This window comes from Phoca vitulina, unplaced genomic scaffold (genome assembly GCF_004348235.1).
Source record: "Phoca vitulina isolate PV1807 unplaced genomic scaffold, GSC_HSeal_1.0 scaffold3, whole genome shotgun sequence".
NCBI lineage: Eukaryota > Metazoa > Chordata > Mammalia > Carnivora > Phocidae > Phoca > Phoca vitulina.
In genome coordinates, this window is record NW_022589706.1 from 50633505 (window position 1) to 50652140 (window position 18636).

Genomic DNA, 18636 nt, shown 5'->3' on the forward strand with positions numbered 1-18636 from the left:
CACATACTATCAAAAGACAGAGTTTCACTTTCTGGGCAGTTTAATCAAAGCTTATTCTTATGAATTACTCAAGTTCTATGGCTGAATAGCAATATTTGATAAAATGCAGTTTAAGTAAAAATCACAAAGCAAGTTTGTCTTTGTTAAGTAAAAACTGCTATAGTAGGAATGCTTCATTCTGCCTGACACTCTGCTGAAAAAGTGGGTGCCAACTTCAATGCTTGCTTCAACACTTCCAGCTCTCTCTGGAAGTATTGGCTTAAACATCCTAAAAGTATGAATTACAATTTTTTTAACTAAAACTTTTTAAAAATAATTTTTACTTAAATAATGGACTTTTTCTTATATTTAAAGCATTATGCTGTTAACTCCAATTACTCTAATTACTCTCATATTATTAGAACTTTATAAAGGATGCAAAAAGGTCTTGGGTAACCAGCAAATTATTTAGTGATAGCATTGCTCCTTGAGAAGTCTTAATATCATGATTTACTAAAATAATTTAGACTATTTACACAATTAAGTATGGACTGTCTTTATTCTTAATTTCCTTCCTTTCTTCCTTTCCTTTCCTTTTCTCTTTCCTTTCCTTTTTCCTTTCCTATCCTTTTTCCTTTCCTTTCCTTTTTCCTTTCCTATCCTTTTTCCTTTCCTTTCTTTTTTCCTTTCCTTTCCTTTCCTTTTCTTTCTTTTCCTTTCCTTTTTTGTTAGAATCTATGAAGAAAAGATGAAGATCCTCATCTTATCTATGATCATCTTGAACCTTACTACATTCTTCTTAGTAAGTTTTCAATGACCTTTAACAAGTAATTTTTTTTCTCACTTAGAAAAAGATAAAGAGGTTCATATCAATCATATGCCAAAAAGAAATCTTAGAGTCAAATATCATTGTGTTTGTAACCAGGATAAGGCATGTTTTGTTGCTTTAAGAAATTTACCATGAACTCTGATTATTATATCCCTCTTTACATATTCATGTAGTGGGATTATAAAATGTCCACACAAAAATGTGCACATGGATGTTTATAGCAGTTCTATTCATAATTGCCAGAACTTGGAAGCAACCAAGATGTCCTTCAGTGATGAGTGAATAAACTGTGGTACATCCAAATAATGGAATATTATTTGGTACTAAAAAAAAAAAAAAAAAAAAGAGCCATCAAACCATGAAAAGACATGGAAAAATTTAAATGCAAATTACTAAGTGAAAGAAGCCAATCTTTCTTCATACTGTATAGTTCCAACCATAATACATTCTGGAAAAAGCAAAACTGAAATCAGTGGTTACCAGGAGTTAGGAAGAATGAATAGGTAAAGTACAAAGAATTTTTAGGGTAGTGAACCATTCTATAAGATACTATAGTGGTGGATACATGCCATTACACATTTGTCAAAACTCACAGAATGTACAACATTAAGAGTGAAATCTATGTAAACTATGGACTTTGAATAATGATGTGCATATGTAAGTTCACTGACTGTAACAAAGGTACCACCCTGGTGTGGTATACTGAAAGTAGGGGAGACTGCATATGTTGAGGCAGAGAGTATATAGAAACTCTCAATAACTTCTACTCAATTTTGCTATAAGCCTAAAACTGCTCCAAAAAATAGACTTAAAAAAATAAAAATAAAATCTGAAGAAAAATTAAAAATGGTTACTTTTTTATTTTTACTAGTGAATATTTTTAAATTCAACCAATGTGACTTGATTGTGACCAATGCCACATATTTTTTAAAATTTGCATACTTTTTTATTTGCAGACAAGTCAGAGTCTTAAAACTTATGACCAGTCAAGACAAAAGCTATTGAGGCTGAAATCACCTTCCCAAACCAGAAAACCCAAGTCCTCACATGTCCAGGCTGCACTAAGACAGGCCCAAGCCCAGACATCAAAGCAGTCATCAAGCCGGGCTTCACTTACCGAGACTCAACCAAAATCACCTTCATCAGTTTTACCAAACCAATCCCTAGCACCTAAATTTGAAAAATCTTCAACTTCCAAGTCTACATCCAAGCGCTCATTATCTTCCCAAGATGCAGCAAAAAGGTCTACCCTTACCAAAAAGCAATTCTTAGCTAATAAGATTGCACAAAAACAGCCACAATCAAAATCAACTTCAAAAAAACAGAACTAATCCACAAGTCTGCACACAAACTGATTTCAGCTGACAAGTCTTGAGTCCAAACAACCATCTCCCACCAAAACTGCTATAAAAAGGAAGAAAACTACTAAGCCTAAGCAGAAACAGTCAAAAATTACCAAGTCCCTACCCAAGCAGACATCATTTTCCCACCAGACAGGAAAAAGGTCTTCAGGTGCCAATACTACACGAATATCAGCTGTAAAGACAGAAAAACAAAAGGCTCCAGCTGCTACACTTGCAGTTAAACAGACATCATTTTCCCAAGGTGCAGTGAGGAGCCATCTAGTTCCTAAGTCTAAACGGCCAACGTCTAAAGTTTCTAAAAGTGAAACAAAGAGAGCTTCTTCCAGGAGGTCTCCACCAAACAATTTACCAGGCTCCAGGTCGGTTTCAAAAAGAATTGCTAAGTTCACAGCCAAATCTCAAGGATGTAGTTCTTTTTTTTTTTTTTTTTTAAAGATTTTTTATTTATTTGACAGAGAGAGACAAAGCGAGAGAGGGAACACAAGCAGGGGGAGTGGGAGGGGGAGAAGCAGGCCTCCTGCTGAGCAGGGAGCCCGATGTGGGGCTCGAACCCAGGACCCTGGGATCATGACCTGAGTGGAAGGCAGACGCCCAACGACTGAGCCACCCAGGCGCCCCAAGGATGTAGTTCTGCCAGAAGCCAGCGTCTAGCTTCCAAACACAAACCAAGGAAGATGAGACCTTTGCATTCTGTTAACCAGTCTCCAGTGGATCCAGCATTCCTACGTGCTCCCAGGCACCCTGTGCACAAACCTCATCCACCACTATCTTGTCTAATAAAATCTCCTCCATCTCAACTTCAAACTCCTATATCTAAACCTCATAAGCCTTTTCAAAATCAACCAAAACAGCAGCCATCTGAGAATTCTGTAGAGGCAGCTCCTGCATCACACACAGCACCAACTACTGTCTTTGCACAATAACCACTGGAGAGCCTAATGATATTACTACTAGCATAGCTCAAATTACACCTAATGCAAAATCCCGCACTACCACCCTCTCACCTGCTACTACCACCTCTGCATCTCGAATCACCACCCAGTTGGCTGATACCACCACCACCAGACAAGAGACCACTATCCGGGAAGATGACACAGCTACCGATGGAACTGGCACTACTGCTACGGCAACCACTTCTGCAGTTGACACCACCACCACCAGTAGTGGTACCGCTACCGAAGAGACTGCTGTGACTGCTCCCGTGACCAGCCCCACAGCCACTGCGGTGAGCACCAACAGTGCCAGGGGCACTGGAACTGACACTGCGGCCGCTGCAGAGGTTCCGAAAACCACCCCAGCTGCTCCAGGAGTGAACACGTCCACCCTTGGCACTGCTCTGCTTGTGACCGACATCACTTCTGCTCCCCCTAATGCCACCACTGCTACGAGTACAACTGCTGACACTGTGCCTGAAGATGTCACCCACCCTGAAGAGTATCCCTATGGCACTGAAGATTATGATTCAGCCTTGGATTATGAATATGACCCAGGGCTTGCTGAAGATCCCACTGCCATTCCAGAATCGAATGCCACAGGCCCCATTACTCCTTCAACTCCAGCAGCCCCTTCTCCTAAATAAAAGGCCTCAGAACCTACAACTGATAACACTACCAAGAACCCACAGGGGACAGCTACTGCACATAGACCCTGAAGACTGACTTAATACCCCAACTGATAATCAAAGCATTAAGGAGGGCACGTGATGTGATGAGCACTGGGTGTTACATGCAACTAATGAATCTTTGAACACTACATCAAAAACTAATGATGTACTATATGTTGGCTAATTGAATTTAAATTAAAAAAAGGTATGAGGGGCGCCTGGGTGGCTCAGTCGTTAAGCGTCTGCCTTTGGCTCAGGTCATGATCCCAGGGTCTTGGGATCGAGCCCTGCATCGGGCTCCCTGCCCAGCGGGAGGCCTGCTTCTCCCTCTCTCACTCCCCCTGCTTGTGTTCTCGCTCTCCCTGTGTCTCTCTCTGTCAAATAAATAAATAAAATCTTAAAAAAAAAAAAAAGGTATGAAATACTGAAGATCTGAGTAGTGAAAATACCATAATTCTTTAAGCATACTGTACTGTACATTTTAGCCTTTCTTCGTCTATCACCCAATATCATTTCACATATTTGAAATACCCTAAGAATTGTGATTGCATTTTTTAAAAAATATTTTTTAAAGTAATCTCTACACCCAACGTGGGGCTCCAACTCACAACCCCTAGATCAAGAGTCACATGCTCTACCCACTGAGCCAGCCAGGCACCCTGAGAACTGTCATCTCAAGAATCCCTAAATCCTCTTAATTCCCCTCTTAAGCAATGAAATCTCCCATTCACTGACCTTCACTATATTATCCCCCTAAAATTTGTCTCTTACAGTTCAAAATAATAATTTATTAACTTGGTGAATTTCACTTTTATGAAAGGAAATGAACACTTAACAGGTGTTACCTATGGAATAATAAGAATCCCTTATGCAGGATATGAGATTTCTAGGATACTAGAAAACTGGAAGCAGACATATTATTCAGAGAACCTGGAAAATAAACATGCTTTTTTTCCCCCAAATGAAAAGTTGGCCCTGCTAAATACCAAGAGGGTTCCAGAGGTCTGTAAATATTTCTTCATACAGAAAAGACTATTTAAATTATTCCTGAGCTATGAAGCACTGAAAGACCAAGAAAGAGCTTAGATTCGGTAAGATGCTGTTTTGTATGGACAATGTCACTGACGTCTTTGGGACCAGCTCTTCCCCCCCACTCCACCACTGTAACTATATGCTCATAGACTGGGACCCAAGTAGAACTAAACTGATAAATCCTACCCCTGTCCTTTCTCTCCATGACCATCACACTTCATTAAAACTTCTATATCCTCTGAGAAATAAGTAGGGGCTTGATCTTCTTTTATAGGGCCTGAATGTTTGTGTGAGAGAGAAGGAGAGAAAGAGAGACGAAGATGGGGGGGAGGAAGTTGCCTGTCAATCTATAGCACACCTGAAAGGCTGTACTCACATTTATTATTTCCATTTCCTACCACAAATTCCTTCTTCCTTTCTACAATGTGGAGTCAAATGGCATATATGTAACAGTAATTTAGAGTTGAAAAAAAAATAAAGTTTTTTTTTCTCCTTATTCTGAATATATTTTAGGTTTATCAATTTTTATCTTAACATATTCCTTCTCAAGACTACCCCACAGAAAAATTTTAAATCAGTGTACTCATATTGGTTGGGAACACCTTCATAATCTGGATTGGTATTATAAAAGCAAACCAAACTAGTAGATAAGATGTCCCTTCTTTTTACAGCCTTTGAGGATAGTTTACATGTAGGTGAGAAATATCATAAGGATTTGCTAAGCACAGGCTTAAATCGGGATCTGTTCCACAGCTCCATGAATGCATATGTCTAAAAGATTTCTGCTGATATTCTCATTCTTAGGCACTTATGACCTTTTATACATCTAAAATGTTGTCCAAGGCTCTTTCCTGTGTAAACAGTTTCTAATTTCAGATAATTGCATATATTAAATTAACACAATCAACCTCATATTTTGACCATCTACAAATAGCAAGTCTCTGTGCTAAGCACTATAAGACAATACAAAAAGACCCCAAATATTGACAATGCTCTAAGGGAGCTGAGACTAAAGGCAGGCATATAGCATATCTATATAATTAATGATGGCACAATCCAAAATGGAAGAGATTTCTTACCGACTGAGAGACCAGGGCAGTAATCATGGGAAAAAAAGAAAAGGAAAAGTGTATGCAAAAGGTGTTATTTGAACTGGATGTTAAAGAACAGGTTGAATTTTTACTTTCTCAATTTTTCTGATTTAAAGAGAACTTTTAACAACTGAATTAGTTACCAATAAGTAAAACATTTTAAAAAATAGGAGAACTCATGAAAGTCCAGATTTTCCTCCAGTACACAAAAGATCTGGTATTGTGGCCATGCAGTCTTGTGTGACAACTGTCAACCACAGCAATGCTACTCAAAGAGTGGTCTGCAAACTGGCTGCTAATCCACAAACTGTTACAGACCAGTCAAGAATGAAGGACATAAATCAATGTTGTTAATGCACACAGGTTTTTTTTTTTTTCAGCTTCCTTTATATTAATTGATTTATTCATGTTTTCATTCATTTATTTAGCAGTAAGACTTTCTTGCTGACAAAAGCAATATATTCTGGTGCAAACTCTTCATCTAACCCCTGACCTGTCCTTTGAGTATCAGTGAACTGGAAGTAAGAAATGGCTACTCCTTGCTTTCATTAATGAGGCATGCTCTCCCCCAGTCTCCACCATGCCTCCTTCACAGATTCACTGTTAACTAGGTCCTCTAGACATTTAAACTTATAATCCTTGCTCTTAACAATGAAATCACATAAAATGTCTGAAAAGGAAAGTAGAATTCCCTGAGATGTGATTTAGGCCTGGGGTGAGAGCTAGTAAAGGCCTAATGGGGAAGCTGAAAGAACAATTTTGAGAGATGTTAAGTAATTAATACCAGCAGAACTTGATACTTGGTGTTTTTGGTAAGATAGCGGTGAAGAAGCAGCTTATTTTCTGGCTTGGATGACTAGTTGGAAGGTAATACCACAGACCAAAACTGAAAGAGTCAGTCTGCAAGAAAGAACTTACTTTGAGATACTCTATCCCCTCTCTTCTAGCTCTATGAGCCAGATTGTATAATCTTTGTGTCCTAAAAACTGAGATCATAGCATCATTTCAAGTACCCATGGTGCATTTACAAAAATGGATCATAGGTTAAGCCACAGATATAACTTCCCCACATGTTAAAAACACAGAAATCTTACAAGTGGAGACCTCTTGCTAGAACACAACAAAACTAAAAATTAATTTTAAGTCTAACCAAAAATATCCAATTACTCTTCCAAAGGAACAAAACTGTAATTAGGGGTGCCTGGGTGGCTCAGTCGTTAAGCATCTCCCTTAGGCTCAGATCATGATCCTAGGGTCTTGGGATCGAGCCCCGCATCGGGCTCCCTGCTCAGCGGGAGGCCTGCTTCTCCCTCTCCCACTCCCCCTGCTTGTGTTCCCTTTCTCACTGTGTCTCTCTGTGTCAAATAAATAAAATATTTTTAAAAAACTAATTAAACAATATTAATAAGGAATTAAAATGAGTTTTAGTCTCATTAAAAATGAGACTAAATAATCAAGCTAGTGGGATGTAATCAAAGTTACATGAAGAAGTAAAATGCTGTATTCATTATTACCATTTGAAGATCATATTATCAAAAAGGTATATTCCTAGTTATTTAGCAAATGAATTCCAAATAGGGTAGGGGAAACATAAAAAGACAAAGATCTTTTTTTCCAGTTTTACTGGGGCATAATTGACAAACACAATTGTATAGATTTAAAATTTAACAATGTGTTAATTTGATATATTCCTACATTGTGACATGATTACCACAATCAAGTTAATTAACACATCCATCACCTCAAATAGTTACTTAAAAGAAAATTTTTTTTTTTTAAAGATTTTATTTATTTGACAGAGAGAAAGACAGCCAGAGAGGGAACACAAGCAGGGGCAGAGGGAGAGGGAGAAGCAGGCTTCCCGCTGAGCAGGGAGCCCGATGCGGGGCTTGATCCCAGGACCCTGGGACCATGACCTGAGCCGAAGGCAGACGCTTAACGACTGAGCCACCCAGGCGCCCCAAAGGAAAATTTTTTATTAAGTTCAGCACTAATGGTGATGCTGATCATATAGATTTTCACATTTTCCTCAAAGCTGACAGCACTTCTGAAAAAGAAACAATTGCTATATCTCCAAATGGTGACAATCCCAATGATGATTATATTTTAATATAATATGTGCAGTGGATAATGCTATAATCACAGTTTGTAAAAAGGTATGCTCAAGAGTATATATCAAGAACAGGGGCGCCTGGGTGGCTCAGTCGTTAAGCGTCTGCCTTCGGCTCAGGTCATGATCCCAGGGTCCTGGGATCCAGCCCCGCATCAGGCTCCCTGCTCCGCGGGAAGCCTGCTTCTCCCTCTCCCACTCCCCCTGCTTGTGTTCCCTCTCTCGCTATGTCTCTCTCTGTCAAATAAATAAATAAAATCTTTAAAAAAAAAAAGAAAAAGAACCAAGCTAGAGAACCAACTATGTAGCACTGTAGCAGTTAATTAAGAAATTAAGTTTTCATTTTAAACGTTATTGATTTACTGACACACAAAATAATTTACTGCAATTTTCTATTGCTGTACAGAGCAATACTTTCAACCCCATTAAAAAAAGAGTTACGTGACAGATGAATCACTTGAGGAGATAATTATGGAAGACTATATGGAAGCATGTATCGATTTATAGCACCTAATAAAATCTACTTTGATCTCCAACTTCATCTGCCAATATAATTTTCAATTTTGAGAGTCATTATTCCAAAGTTCTGTTGTTCTTCAAACCCCTATTAATAGAACACATGAACATACAGCTGCTGCTGTTTGTGTTACTACTATGTTATACTACTACTAATAATAATAATAGCTAACATCCCCACAATGCTTACTGTGGGATAGGCACTATTGTAAATATTTCACAAACATTAATTCATTTAATCCTTACAACAATCCTATGGAATAAGAATTATCATTATGCCCATTTTACAGAGAAAACTAAGGCACGGAGAAGTAAGCCGTTTGTGCAAGATCACACTGCTACCAGGCAGGGCAGCTAGGATTGAATTCAAGTATGTCGGCTCCGTGCCTGTCCACTGCCCAGAACAGACACTCAACCTGAATGTCCAATTTAAAATATTCATATACTGGTATCAGTTGATATTCTCAATACTCTTTTCATTTTATAATCTGTAAGTATTTTTTAATTGAGTGAAATTTTATCATAAACTATCTTACTGGGCAAAAAATTCATTGAGTTTTCCATGATTTTTCATGAAGCTCAAAGAATGCTTTTAAGAACAATGACACTGAATAATTAAAAACAGTAGCTAATATTGGAAATATAATGAAAGATGTGATACTGCATTAGAAAAATCTATTATCATTAGAAAGTTGTAGTTATTCAACTTGTAAACTGCTGAGGTAATATTAAAACACTATAAATTAGTTTGAGACAGACAAGAAGAAGATATGGTAGTGAAGATGAAAAGATATAAAAGAAAGGCACACTCTAAATTGTTTAGTTTTCCAGGAGTGGAAGTAAAATCTATATTAATGTCAAAGGGGTGCCTGGGTGGCTCAGTCGTTAAGCATCTGACTTCGGCTCAGGTCATGATCCCAGAGTCCTGGGATCCAGCCCCACATCAGGCTCCCTGCTCAGCGGGAAGCCTGCTTCTCACTCTCCCACTCCCCCTGCTTGCGTTCCCTCTCTTGCTGTGTCTCTCTGTCGGATAAATAAAATCTTTAAAAAAAAAGTTATTAGTATCTCCTAATTTATAGACATACTATAATAATATACACATTTAAAGATCTTGTCATTTTTATCTAAATATCTTAATATTATATAACAAGAGGGGAGAAATAGAATATTATCAATATTGCAATCTTTAAAAGAACCTATATACGTAATAGAAAGGCATAAAGAAATAGTTCTAAGTTTATTTAGGAATGATTTTTTTCTATATTTTCTTCCAAGCGTTGTTCAAACTCAATCAAGCATTTTTGGTATTTGATAAATGTTTCTCAGATATTCAGTAGCACCTATCTTCAATTTAAATGTGATATATTTTGAGGACCATAAAACTTTTCCCTGCATCTTGTCAGTGTACTTTCAAGTTTCTCAAGAGTACTCATTAGTCTTCAATAAAACTTAATGAAAGCAAATTAATCTTTGAGTGAAGGAATTTTATCTATTTTTTAAAGATTTTATTCACTTATTTATCAGAGAGAGAGAGATAGAGCACAGCAGGGAGAGTGGCAGGCAAAGGGAGAAACAGGGTCCCGGCTGAGCAAGGAGCCTGATGTGGGACTCAATCCCAGGACCCTGGGATCACTACCTGAGCTGAAGGCATATGCTTAACTGACGGCCACCCAGGCATCCCAGAATTTTAAATAACTGGATGAAACTAAAATTAGTATTTTATGTCATTTATATTTTAATTTTAAATATTATTTGAAGAGTAATCATTTATTTTGAAATTTTGGGAAATAGAAAAACAAACAAAACACAATTATCGTTCCACCCAGAGGGAGGAAAAATGGTCTTCTAATCCAAATGTGTACATCTCACACTGCTATAAAATATGTTCTCTACATATAAGGACAAGTTCTATGTCATTAAACAACATCATATAAAAGGCTTTATATTACTAATGCATCATAATTTATGTAACCAATTTTCTTTTTAGGTAGATATATTTTCTGTTTTTTCTTTTACAAACAGTTGTATGACACACATTGCTGGGATCCAAAATCATTTCTATGGGATAGATTCCTAGACATGAAATGAATGAAGGCAACACAACATTATATACAGACATTTGTCTTTAGAGATTTTACAAACATTTTATATTCTGACTGCTGATTTTGGAAAGCCATAAAGGGCCAGTGGCAAATGTAAGCAGTGAAATGGTTTGACCTAAAACTATCACATCCTTGCTATGAGACCTTGGTCTGGTACAGACAAGTTAGAAGACCGTTAATGTAAGCCAGATTCTCCAAGCCAATGATGGTGGCTTGGATGAGGAAGTCAAAAAGAAGAAAGATCCTACATACTCTTTGAAGGACTTGTTGATTAACTAGATGTGAGGTATGAGGTAAAGAGAGGGTCACAATGACCCAAGTTTTTGGTCTGAAAAGCTGAAAAGATGTTGAAGCCTAAAAATATAGCAGGTGTTGATTGTCGTTTAAGGAAGATTAAGAGTTCCATTTTGAAAACATCAAACTTGAGATGTTTCTCAGTGATCTCAATAGCGATATCAAGGACAGAGTTGGATATTCAAGTCTGGAGTATAGGAGAGAAGTCAGGATCAGCAAGATTATATGTTTAGGAGTTGATGCCATAGAAATGGCATTTAAAACCGTGAGACTAGATGAGATCATCAAAGCAGTGACTGTAGATAGAAAACGGAAGAGTCAAGCAACAAGCCCTGGGACACTTCAATATTAAGAAGTTTCTAAATAAACTCTAAGTTATTATTTTAATTATTTTTATTAATAAGAAATTTAATATGTTCTCTTTGATTAAATATCTGAATCCCCTTGTGTTAACACTAAGGAAGATATAATAAAATATTTAAACAAAGATAAACATATAATGTTAACAAGGGATATTTTCCCACTGCAAATATTGTTAGCCAAGTGGACACCAAGTGAGAGAAAGCATACTACACAGAAGGAACAGCTAAAGCAAAGATCAAGATCCTTCTCTTAGAAAGTTATTAAACAAAACAACTTATGTTTCTGATGTCTGACAAGAATCTCTTCACCCAAAAATCCTCTTGGCTATGTCACAATGTTTGAATAACAAAACTATAATTATGAATTTCATAAAGGGATATATAGTGACTAGTGTTCTAAAGCAAATGGAAAACTAATAAGCGAAAGAAAGCAAATCACATTATGGGTCAAATCAGTGTAACACTCTTAAGTGTATGTGACCTTTCCAGTTTGAACTGATGATCTCAAGTCTCATGAAGAGACAGTATTATGTATTGTTCTGTTACTAACATGTTTACTACATTGTTAATTATCCAGCAGACATTCAGATCAAGAGGCTTTCTGAAGCAAAGGTGAATTAGAAGACATGTTCTTCTAATAGTAGAGGAATTGCCCAGTTGAAATATGTTGGGTCTACCAAAAGTGGTCGTTTTGAAAGAAGAAGGCTATTCTCTTCCACTTATTCTTTCATTAGTGCCATAATCATTATTTTGATGTATTCTCACAGAGCAATCACAGAGCATAAGAGAAAAATTGTTTACTATTTTTGAATGAATGAATGGGATTTATTATAAAAAATGCCTTAAGTATGAGATTTAGAGTTATAATCAATATTTTTACATTCAAGTCAATTAAGGTGAACAGCTGTTAATTCAATTCAATATATAAATGGTTAGGGTTGTTAACCAGATTTACAAACAACTTTACAATGTATTTTATGCATTACTAAACATCCTCATTTAAATATAAGAACACCTTATAATGTAAATTAGGAAAATATTACCCTTTTTTTACAGATAGGTGAAATGATCTCCCTATGGTCAAATTGCTAAGTGGAAGCAAGATTTAAATATAGAACTCCTCCTTCTAAGGACAACTTCATTTACCATCCAAACACTACCATAATTACTTCTTCAATGAATTTTCAAATACACCAATTAATTTTCACACCGGCATTTCCTCAGGCACAGAATTTTTTCCTATCTGTCCTGGCTTGTGATCTAATATATATTTACTGTGAAAAAAACGGTAAATGAGAATAAAATAACAAATATCCAGGCAAAGTAAACTTCATTAATTAACAATATATTCAAAAAGCTCTAAAGTAATTACTAATAAACTAATGCTGATATGCACTTCCTATCACGTTGATGAGAAAGATGTTCTCTATATTTTTCCAAATAAAATTATTTAAGAAAATATTTCAACACATTTTAAGTAACTGGAAGAATTTTGATTGTAGTTTTCTCCTTGAATACTTTCATACATTGATTATTCAGCTTTACTAAAAATACATGGAGGTAAAATATGCAAAAATAGTTGATTAAAGTCCTAAGACTATAGGAATATATACTAATTACTATGTAATTAATAAGTTACTAAAGGTTTTTTTGATAAAGTTTTTTAAAAAAGAATGATAGCCTAGAAATTCCAAGATAAATTATTAAGAAAAATCATTAATTATCACATTCTATGCTACACAAATGCAAGGATTTATATGGTCTTGAGAAAGAATTGCAAAGAGAAAATCCTCCTTTTTAGGAATTATCTACTTACATGGTTGCTGTTGTTTCAAGATTAACCTGGAGTTATCCCAACTACATGAACTATTTGTTGTCCTCTATCCTCAACAGTACAATCCACCTACCCCAGAAAAGTTAGAGGGACGAGAAAAAATCTGAATTACTTTATCAAATGAAAAATCACTCAGTCCCCTATAATCACCTAAAGGCATTAAGACATTTGGGGACATTATTTAGGTTTGAAAAAGAACAATTCTTGATCAGGATCCAGGGAAAGCACAGCTACCAGGGTATCCAGTTAGATAAACCTAGCTCTAGAACATTCTTGTTTCAGATTTCTTTATAAACTTCTCTACCAATTCCTCAAACGAAGAAAAGAGGCCTGGAAAAATTAAGAGGTCAACTAGGGTGCGCAGTAGGTTTGAAGAGCTATGATAAAAACAATAGAAACAGTTCATTAAGCTGTTGAATCCTTCACAAGAGACCTGGAAGGAATCAGATACAGATGGTGTTAATGCCAAGGAAATGTGTGACTATACACAGGAATTCTACAGGAGACTGTGGGAGAAATGCAGTGAGATCTCATATAACACCAATCTATAAGGGAATGAAACCAAGAAGGAAGTTGAGGATTAAGAGAAAAGCCAGGAAGGGGTAATTCAACAGAGGACAAGAGGGAAGAGAAGATCTGGTCAAAGTATCAATTACTGAAAAATGGTTAACTAAAATATAAACTAAAAAATATCCATTAGTATTGGTAACAAAGATGTCATTAGCAACTTTGACAAGTAACTTCAAACCTGACAAGCAATTTCAGGGACAGCAGATTATATAGCAAGTTAAGGAAGAAGAAGTTAAAATTGAGATTATTGCCTGGTGTCTTCTAAGAAGACTGACAGTGAAGCAAAAGAGAGAGATAAGATAGTAAATACAGGTTGAATGTAGGTTGGAGACAGGGAAGGTTTTCAACACGTTTAAACGTTAGCAATACAAAACCATGAAAGAAGCAGAGACGAGGTAGCTGAAAAGATCACCCACAAGAAATTCAATTATTCATCATGATGAATGAAATTTGAGGAAACCGAAATAGGTTTCTGCATATCTGCAGTGATAAACATCACTAGAGTCATTTCACAAATAGTTATGTATGACTTTCTGTGCACTAAGCACTGAAATACACAGCAGGATACATTTTTAACCAAAATAAACACAATCTCTGCCCTTGCAGAATTTAAAAACTAGGACAGAAACCAGCTTTTAAACATACAATTACATAAACTCATATATGAATTCGATAATCATTATGAAGAATCATTACGAGTACTCAAAGAGCAAAGAATGAGAAAGTGAAAAAGTGCAGGGTTTCTGGAAAAAGTAATTCTGAGAGGGGGATCAGAACATAAATAACTAACATAGAATTCTCTTGTTTAGAAACCTATACAGGTTACCAGGACAAGATGAAGGCTTTAACACTGATTAGGTTCATTCTGTTTTGGGGTTTGTTTTTTTTTTTTAATTATGTTATGTTAATCACCATATATTACATCATTAGTTTTTTGTTTTTAAGATTTTATTTATTTATTCGTAAGACACAGAGAGGAAGAGAGAGAAGGGCAGAGGGAGAAGCAGGCTCCCCACTGAGCAGGGGGCCTGATGCAGGACTTGATCCCAGGACCCTGGGATCATGACCTGAGCCGAAGGCAGACGCTTAACCATCTGAGCCACTCAGGTGCCCTAGTTTACATCATTAGTTTTTGATGTAGTGTTCCATGATTCATTGTTTGCGTATAACGCCCAGTGCTCCATTCAGTACATGCCCTCCTCAATACCCATCACCAGGCTAACCCATGCCTCCACACCCCTTCCCCTCTAGAACTCTCAGTTTGTTTCTCAGAGTCCATAGTCTCTCATGGTTCGTCTCCCCCTCCGATTTCCCACCCCCCTTCATTTTTCCCTTCCTGCTATCTTCTTCTTCTTCTTTTTTTTTTTAACATATAATGTATTATTTGTTTCAGAGGTACTGGTCTATGTTCTAGCCATTGTACTTGTTTCTCAGTAAAGACTCTGTACACTAGAAATGAATACATTAATTAGTATCTCTTTGGATTAGAAGGGGGGTGGAAAGAGGACAATAAGTAAATAGAGAATTCAAAGGAAAAACAGGACAGAAAGCACAGAAGGATTTGGGAAATTCTCTAAGCAGGTTAGGAGGAATTAAATCTGTGAGATTAACAAAACTGCACTTCCCTTCCACTTCTATATCTTCCCACCTAGAATGTATGTACAGATGTGATGTCCTCTAAAGTCTATGTTAGGAGAGGGTTTACATCTCAAACTTGTTTGCTTTCAGATAATTGTTCCTATGATTTTGTCTTAAAAACCAATAAAGAGTTTTTTCCACTCACACATCAAGTACACAGTTGTTTCCTAAATTAGACTATTCAGAAACACAGATTATATAACCATAATACTATTTGCTTTTCTGAGACTGGGTCCCTTAATTTGAAGCACTCTGTTTTTTATTTAATATCTCTTGGAATACTCATCAAGTACCTTTCTTATGCTTTTCCAGCTTATCATTATTCAGTAGTTTCATATAATTTTTTTTTGTAAAATGACATTGTTTTCACAATTCCTATAGATTCCTCTTTGACAACATGTGTAAATTCATTTAAACAACTCTCCATTTTTCCAAGTTTCTTCTCTTCTTTTCCTTCATTTCTTAAAGAATTATTTCCATAATATTTTGGGCCTCACACAGGCTTTGATTCACAATAAAAATGAATTCACATTTTAGGGTATTCTTTTAAAGATTTTATTTAGTTATTTGAGAGAGAGAGAGAGAGAGACAGGAAGCGGTGGGGAGGGGCAGAAAGAGAGGGAGAAGCAGACTCCCCATTGAGCAGGGAGCCTGATGTGGGGCTCAATCCCAGGACCCTGGGATCATGACCTGAGCCAAAGGCAGATGCTTAATTGAGCCACCCAGGTGCCCCACATTTTTAGACTATTATTTTCCAATTCATAAACATAGTTAGATCACTCCATTTTATTAGGTTATTTTTTTTAAGATTTTATTTATTTGAGAGAGAGAATGAGAGAGAGAGAGAGAGAGCACATGAGAGGGGGGAGGGTCAGAGGAAGAAGCAGACTCCCTGCTGAGCAGGGAGCCCAATGGGGGACTCGATCCCAAGACTCCAGGATCATGACCTGAGCCGAAGGCAGTCGCTCAACCAACTGAGCCACCCAGGCGCCCTATTAGGTTATTTTTAATTCTGCTTAATAACTGTGATAGACAGAATAATGGCCCCAAAGATGACTATCCCTTAATCCCTAGAACCCGTGAATATGTTATCCTCCATGACTAAAGGGACTTTGCCTATATGATTAAGGACTTTAAAATGGAGAGATTATCATAGATTATCCAGGTGAGCCCAACTTAATCACATAAATCTACAAGAAGAAGAGAAAGACAGAACAGTGGGTGAGAGATATATGAGGCCAGAAGGACTGTATGGCTTTGAAGATGGAGGGAGGGGGTCATGAGCCAAGAAACATAGCAGCCCATAAAAGCTAGCAATGGCTCTCACATATAGCCAAAAGAAAATGGTCCCCCAGTCCTACAACTGCAAGGAACTAAATTCTGCCAACAACCAAAATGTACAGGAAACAGATTTTCCCCTAGGGACTTCAAAAAGGAAAGCAGCCTACCAACGTCGTGGTTTTAGTCTAGTGATACCTGTACCAGATTTCTGATTTTAAGAACTGTGATATAAGAAATTAATGTTTTGGGGGGCATCTGGGTGGCTCAGTAAGTTAACTCTTGATTTTGGGAGGTCATTATCTCAAGGTTGTGAGATTGAGCCCCTATTTATGATTCTCTCTCTCCCTCTCCCTTGGCCCCTCATCCCCACCCCCAAAAAGGAAACTAATACAATAAGGTTTTATGGTTTTCAGTGTAGAGCTTGAACATATCATTAGATTTAATATTTATTTCATTTTTATGTTATTGTAAATGGCAATCATTTTTAAATTTTATATTCTCTTTGTTGCTGATATATAGAAATACAACTGATTCTATATGTTAATCTTCTATACTGATATTGCTATATTCACTTAATAATTCTGATCATTTTCCTATACATCTGTCTGAACTTTCCACATGCACAAACATGTCTGTAAATTCTAAGAGTTCTTTCTCTTTCTTTCCATTCTTTTTTTTTTTTTTCTATTCTTACTGCCCTGGGTCAGACCTCCAATATAATATTGTATAGAAGTAATCATAAGGCATCTATTGTTATGTAGCAATAGATAAATAATACAGATTTTGGTAACTGGAAGTGGAGTGCTGCTATAACAAATACCCAAAAATGTGGCAGTCACTTGGAACTGGGTAGTGAACAGAGGGCGGAAGGATATTAAGGAACATGTTAGAGAAATCCTAAATTGCCTCGAACAGACTCAGTAGAAAAATAAACTTTAAAAACACTGATGGTGCTGGATCAGAAGGAAGTGAGGAGCATGTTATTGGCAACTAAAGGAAGGTACCTTTGTCTCCTGAAGTTATTGGATGGCAGAAAATGTGCCTAATAAACTCAATAACCTAGCTAAAAAGATTTCTCCAAAAAGTATTAAGGATATGCCTGGTTTCCTCTTGCTGCTTACAATAAAATTCAAGAGGATAGAAATAAATTATAAATTAAGGGACAGACTGTTAAAAAGAGACAGGATTTGATTGTTTTGAAAATTCTCGGCCTCTCAAGACAGCAAGATATGCTAAACTTAAAAAATAACTTCCAAACAAAGTTCAAATCCAAGGCACTGTCAGGAAAATATGGGTGTAACCAAGGGGGTAATTTTTTAAAATTTTATTAAAACCTCAATAAGCAAAAACGTACTTCAAAGTACTATTTGGTCACACAGAGAGACCTTTAAAAGATTAAGTGTGTGACATATTGCCATTTGCACAACATAGATAGACCTAGAGGGTATTATGCTAAATGAAATATGTCAGACTAAGAAAGACAAATACTATATGATTTCAATCATATGTGGAATCTAAAAAACAAAACAAACAAATAAACAAAAACAATCAGACCTATAAATACAGAGAACAAAGTGATGGTTGCCAGAGGGAAGGGGTATAGGGGACAGACAAAATGGGTGAAAGGGAGTGAGAGATACAGGCTTCTAGCTATGGAATGAGTAAGTCATGGGAATGAAACACACAGCCTAGTGAATGGTATTATAGTAGCGTTGTATGGTGACAGATGGTAGCTACACTCGTGAGCCCAGCATAACATATAGAGAAGTTGTATACCTGAAACTAATATAACATTGTGTGTCAACCATACTCAAAAAAAAAAAAAAAAAAGATTAGGTGTATGCCTCACAGATTTTTTAAATCAAACCATAAAGCTTCTAGGAAGCTGAAAGGTATTGTTCTTCAGTCTTAGCAGGAAATCAAACTAGGGTCAGCTTATCTTAAAGAAATTTGTGGATGATGCTTTTACCTAAAAGAGTGAATTCTAATGAGATTGACAAGAGTCCCAAAGTTTTTGAGAAAGTATAGTAG

The 18636-nt window shown here is 36.6% G+C and overlaps 1 protein-coding gene across 1 annotated transcript; it reads left to right on the top strand.

The window, feature by feature from the left end:
• Positions 1-727: 727 nt before the first annotated feature.
• On the top strand, positions 728-3751 carry LOC116629247 (cell wall protein DAN4-like). Its single transcript, XM_032399547.1, has 3 exons — positions 728-781; positions 1765-2051; positions 3127-3751. Exons 1-3 carry the CDS (start codon positions 728-730, stop codon positions 3749-3751), a joined length of 966 nt encoding a protein of 321 aa, XP_032255438.1.
• The last annotated feature ends 14885 nt before the right edge of the window (positions 3752-18636 follow it).